Here is a 6,443-nt window from a genome sequence, read left to right as displayed (position 1 = left end):
TTAAAATTTGTACAGAATTATTTTTTTTGTGAATTTATTTATGGGTCATCCAAAAACATTTAAAATGATTAGGGTGGGGGAGGAGTATCTAACTACTTCTCATAAATCAAGAAAGTGGTTCAACCGTCAACCAAGTAGTTTGGTTTTCAACCGAAACATATGAACTCTCAACAAAAAATGTAAAATTCGTTATTGTGATGCAGAGAAGATTTTTATTTTCATCAACAAGCAGTTATAAAGCAAATGATACAAACAATGAACGAAATAGTTTTATAATCAAACAAGATGAAATAATTTAAAGCAAAGGAATTGCATTTTTAATTTAAAGAAAATGTAAAATCTACCAAAAGAGATGAATTTTCTAATCATGAAGACGAAGTTTTGACAAAAATTGAATTTTTAATGCAGAAAGATTTTCTAGTAACTACAGAAAATTTTTTTTATCATAAATTCTAAATTTTAGAGTAAAAAAGAAAAGCTGTTTACAAAACGGTTACATTTTCAACGAAGAAAATTATTTTTTTTTACCAAAAACGGCGTATTTTTAAAGAATTATATCAATTCTAACCCACATAGCTGATTATTTTAACTAAAAAGGATTCATACTTTTTCAGACATTTGACTTTCCATACATAAAGTTAAATTTTCAATTACAAGAAATTAATTTGATACAAAAAACAAAGGAATTTTTAACAGAGTAGGGCTTTAACCAAATAATTAAATCTTAAACAAAAATAGGATTAATTTTCTCCAAAAAAGTGAAGCTTATGAGAAAATACGTGAATATTCAACAAAATGTTTGAATTTAAACTATCCACTATAAATTTTCAATAAAAAATGGAGCAGTTAAATTTTCAGTTGAGTTAAATTTAAACCACGTTGTAAGCGCATAATTAAACAAACATTTAAATTTTAACCAAATAAATGAATGTTTATCTAAAATAATAATTTACTTTTTGCCAAATTTTTGAGCCAGAAAGACAAATTTTCTACAATGCAGTTGAATTTTGAAACCGAAAAAAGAGCCTTTGACAAAAAAGTGGATTTTTAAACGAAACGGATTCATATTCAACCGACAGTTTCAGTTTCATCAAAAAAATCAGATACTTCTATAAGAATGTACTATAAGAATTTGTAATGAATTACAAAATTTTGTGAAAAGAACAAGCAAAAATCATCTTTAGGGATTGGTTCTTTTTTGGTAAAAAATAGAAAAACAAATTTTTTAAATTACGCATAAAATACAAATTTTAATACTACTGAATATCATGGAAATAAATGTAAAATTCTTATTTATTCACTGGAACTCAATTTTTAACCTTGCATATAAAATTAGTCACATTCCTTTCTTCAAGGTTTTCAAATAACCCAGTTGAAATGCGTAAAACTGTCAACAATGATTTTAAGATTTTAATTATACACACTTTTTTATACAGAAGGATTCCCCCCAAACTTTTTGAGAAAAGTAGATTCTGATAATTTTGAACCATTTTATTATTCACTTTACAGAAAATCTTATATAATTTAAGAAAGTTGCGTATGATTTATAGAAATCTCTTTATTATATCGAGAAATTTCCAGTAAATTCAATATTGATTAAACAATTTTTTGCATTTACATACAATTCTTTATAATTAGCAGATAATGTTTTTAATCACAGAATATGATTCACCGCGTGTTTAGTAAATTTACATGGCACTTTTAATATTTCTTTTAATTAAAAAAAAAATAAATAAAAACTACGTTTTTAAGGTATTGCCGAATTAATTATTCATCGATGTAGAATTAAATTTGAAATTTTGAATTTGTTCGAAATTTCCTATATATTCTTGTATATCACGTTTTCTGGACCTGTTTGTTAAATACATAAGTTTATTTTATTTCTTTATGAACTGCAGTTCACGATGTATAATGGAACATAGCCTATGTACATAATCTACTATTTTGTCCAAAATTTAACTACTTTGATGACATTTTTTTAATTAAAATTAATTTTTTTAACTTAGAATTTAACAATTCCATGTTTGGCTTAAACTTTGGCTTTTGCGATGGAAGGTTAATCTTCTTTCTGACTAATTAATCTTTTTCGTTCGAAATTAATTTTTTGACTGAAAATTTGAAAAAAAAATTTCTGAATTGAACTATGCATAATTTTTGGTTGTAAATTCAAGTTTCTTCTTAAATTCATCCTTTTGTTTTGTTTCGTTAGGAATTCATTTTTGTATCAAAGATTCATCACTTTGGTTAAGAGTTTAACTGTTTTATTAAAAATTCCCTTTTTATTGGTTGAAAATTAATTATTCAACTTAGAATGGAACTCTTACATTTTTTGTTTTAAATTTATATTTTTAGTTCATAGATCGACTATTTTTTCGAAATTTCATGTACTTTACGTATGTCTTACGTAATCTGTGAATGATTCCTTGCAAAATTGCAAATGAATGTTGTCACTCAAAGTATTTAAAATATATTTAGAAAAAGAAATACTGACAGGAAAAATAAAAAAATTGGCCGCTGAGTTTAGATTTTAAAATATTTAATTAAGTTAATTTTTTTTTACTAAACAACCTTGTAGAATAAGTATTATTAAATAAATAAGTTAAAGATTACGGCATTTATACGAGGTCTGTTCAAAAAATACGCGGATTGAGGTCCTGCAAAAAATGTACTTTATTTGGAATACAAGTCTGGGTCTCCTTCAAAATACTCTCCTCCCCAACGCACACACTTAGCCCAACGGTGTTTCCATTTGTTGAAACAGTCCTGGTACGCTTCTTTTGTGATGGCTTTCAGCTCCTTCGTCGCATTTGCCTTAATCTCCGAAATCGTCTCAAATCTTCTTCCTTTAATGGTTTTTTTTAGATTTGGGAACAAGAAAAGTCACAAGGAGGAAGGTCAGGTGAGTATGGGGGGGGGGGGGGCAGTAATCGAGTGTTTAGCAAAAAATTCACGAGTTCTGAGTGTTGAGTGAGCTGGAGTGTTGTCGTGTTGGAAAAACCAGTTGTCACTTCTCCACAGTTCTGGCCTTTTGCATCGGACGGCGTCCTTTAGACGTTTCAGTACTTCAATGGAAGTAATCTGGTTGACTGTGGAGTCTTGAGGGAGGTACTCGCGGTGAACAACACCCTTAGCATAAATTAAACTGTCAGCATAACCTTGACACCCATTGGGATGATTGGACCTTCATTTCAATGTCATAACCATAAACCCATGATTCATCACCGGTTATAATTCGTGACAAAAAGCTCTCATCTTTATCTCGTAACAAGATCCAACTGATATCACACATCCTTTGGCAAGCTCCCTAATGGTCAGACGGCGATTTTCGCGCACCAGGGTGTTGATTTTGTCAACGTGTGGGTCGCCAGTTGACGTTGAAGGACGCCCAGGTCGCTCATCATCGTCAATCGACTGTCGGCCACCCTTGAAACGTTCATGCCACTTGAAGCATGCAGTACGCTGCATGGCAACATAACCGTAGGCCGTGTTGAGCATGGCAAATGTTTCAGTTGCAGATTTCCCGAGTTTCACACAAAATTTCACAGCAATTCGTTGCTCTTTCAGGCTGTTCATTTTACAATCCGACAAATAAAAAAGCACTCTTTACTTAAAACCGTGTAGCATATTGACAAATGAAGATATCTGCGACTGGTATATCGCGTTTTAAACAGCTGATCTGTACGAACTTAGCGACACCAAGCGGATTCTCCTGAAACCAACATGAGTTGCGAAATTCAAACAGAGCGTGTACTTTTTGAACAGACCTCGTAAGCATCGGAAATTTAGAGAATTCATTAATCAAACAGATTGATCAATAAATTGGAAGATACGAATATTTTTTGTGAAGAAAATTCAATTTATCAAGTATGCACTTCACAAGTTTAAGCTCTCTCGAATAATGAACACCAAATGCACTTTAGTTGTTATCAAATACAAAACTGTAAAATAACGATTTTTGAGCACTTTTGATTTCTTCAAGACATATCCATCTTCAAAAATATGGAAAATATCTACTCTATACATATCAAAGTGAAATTTGTCATATTACAGGATCAAAAAGTAAAAAAGGAAGTCAAATGTTGTGTTTAAGAAGCAAAACCCAACCTTATCAGCGAGTAAGTTTTAGTTTTCAAACATTATTATTTGAATGAAAATAATGCAATAGAACCACTGAAAACTTTAAATTTTTCACCTGTTGTGAAATTACAACTTTTAATTGATACTTGACAAAAAAGTTACTTTTGCTCATGCATATTTTTATTCTGCTCAATATTCCTGGCTTTGGTTAAATAATAAAACCTTGCATTAGTAAATCTTACATTCTTTTCAGTTTTATTATATACACAAAATTGGACATTTTTTGTCCTTTTCTTTCGATTAAACCTTAATTTACAATTATGCGTAATAGAAACGAAAATGTTTATGTAAAAGATACAATTATATACAATTTATAAGGAGTTGTTATTTTGTATTTAAAAAAATAAAATATTAAAAAAGAAGAGAATTTAGCACAATAACTTAATATTCTTTCCTCAACATCTAAAATAAAATTGTCTGTCTTTAATTTTTATGTTGAAATGGAGTCAGTGATTATTTGCAATTACGTTTACAGCAAATTACACAATCAGCTAAATCTGTTCGTAAAGTTAATATCATCGCCATAAATGATTATGAACGACGTATGTGGTTTCCATTCAAATTATGAGTAAGTAAAAAATAACTCTCATTCCTCAATACACCATCGATATTTGAAATTGCAACATTCAAATCTAGTGAAATTCTTAATTTTGCATCTTTTATTAATGGAATAAAAAATAATTGCGATTAAAAAGCTTCTTTTTTGCATTGCATAAATAGAAATGCAAATGTTTCTTTAAATTATGTCATATATGGAAAGGTCAATGTGTCGTAGCTTATAATTTTATTTTTTCATATTTTGTCTAATATTATATACCTGTGTCTTTATATAAATTTGATTGCACTTAGTTATTAGATTTAAAAAAAAATCAATATGAAGAATTTTTATTATTACACTTTTTAATATCACCTTTATGAATCTATATATACATCTTGAAAAAAATCCTTGAGAATGATTTTATCCTGATGATATCTTATCAAAGTTGATTTTAATTTATTCCTTTTTTTCCTAAGAAAAAAGATTTGGTTGATTCGAATTTAGAATCGAGATAATGAACAAATAATAAAAGCAAATAAATCGGAAGGTTCTATGTGTGCAATACATATGGCAAGTATGAGAAATGCGGACTTCTCAAGTAAACAGTTTTCGTTACCCCACTCTATTTTCCGTAACAGTTAACAATGTGTAATCAGATACTGCTTACTATAAAAGTGAGTATATTCCAAAGATTCTCCACTCATTATACATTAATTTTTTTGAAAACTAGTATTCATTCGTCTATCACTGGCTTATTAAGCAAAATGAAGATCATCACTTTACTCTGCGCCTGCATAAGTTACCTTAATATTGCAAGTAAGTGTAATTTAATATCAGTATTGATAAGAAATATCACATTTATTCTGAGTAGGGAAGGACACATGCAATTATTGAAACATCCTATTTAATTGTGTACCTGGAAGTTCAAGCTTGAACAAATCGTACCCTCTCAACATTGAAGGTCTATCTAGGAACTATCACGTCAGTCTAGATAAGTCTACCAGCACACATGGTACAGTTCTGACTGCATTTCGTGTTGAAATTTACACGTTCACAGATTTTACACTCCCAAACGCGTACGCTCCCAGATGGTAAATTTCTAACTGTGTTTTTCGCACTTGAAGCGTGAACAGATGTTATACTCCCAGCATGGAATGTTTATCTGGAAACTATCATGTCTATCTAGATAAGTCTATCAGCTCTTATGGTACACTTCTGACTGCAACGGGGTGTAAATTTGGACTTTCACAGATGTTTCACTCCCAAATTTGTACGTTTCTAGATGGTGAATTTCCAACTGTGTTTTTGGAACCGAAGCGTAGACAGATGGTATCTTCCCAACATTAAATGTCCATCTTGAAATTGTCATGTCTATCTGTATATGTTTACGGGCACATATGGTACACAAAAAAATGTATACATGTTGAAATTTACAAATTCTCAGAATTTACCCGTCAAACTGTGTGTGTCTCTAGATGGTACATTTCTAACTGTGTACGTGATAATTCAGGCGTGCATAGATGTTCTATTCCAATGAGGAGAGTCTAATTTTAAACGATCATTCGAAAAAATCACAAAAAAAATTAATTAAAAAAATCTATTTTTATAACTGATCTATTTGAATTTACATTAAGCTTATGAACATTGAAACAAGAACTTATACAATGATTTAGGATATTAATTTATTTTAACGACTTTTGGAGCCCTTTCACGTCGCATTCATTTTCCATCTTTCTGGAAACTAAAATTAGTCTAAAATATAAATACA

General features: G+C 29.9%; 1 protein-coding gene across 2 annotated transcripts in view; it reads left to right on the top strand.

Moving 5' to 3' along the window:
* LOC117169511 overlaps nucleotides 1–6,443 on the top strand; it is a 42,168-nt gene that overhangs the window by 14,581 nt on the left and 21,144 nt on the right. The window contains exons 2-4 of one of the 2 annotated variants that reach the window (XM_033355927.1): nucleotides 4,051–4,115; nucleotides 4,613–4,705; nucleotides 5,406–5,491. In XM_033355927.1, the coding sequence (XP_033211818.1) occupies nucleotides 4,665–4,705; nucleotides 5,406–5,491 (127 nt within the window). In that variant the 5' untranslated portion in view covers nucleotides 4,051–4,115; nucleotides 4,613–4,664. Of the gene's footprint in view, nucleotides 1–4,050; nucleotides 4,116–4,605; nucleotides 4,706–5,405; nucleotides 5,492–6,443 lie in introns of both variants that reach the window. The other variant, XM_033355928.1, reaches the window with a different exon arrangement.

Source organism: Belonocnema kinseyi, chromosome 3 (genome assembly GCF_010883055.1).
Source record: "Belonocnema kinseyi isolate 2016_QV_RU_SX_M_011 chromosome 3, B_treatae_v1, whole genome shotgun sequence".
In the NCBI taxonomy this organism is placed as follows: Eukaryota; Metazoa; Arthropoda; class Insecta; order Hymenoptera; family Cynipidae; genus Belonocnema; species Belonocnema kinseyi.
Note: the sequence above shows the minus strand (reverse complement) of the source record. Positions and strands in the feature narration are given on the sequence as shown.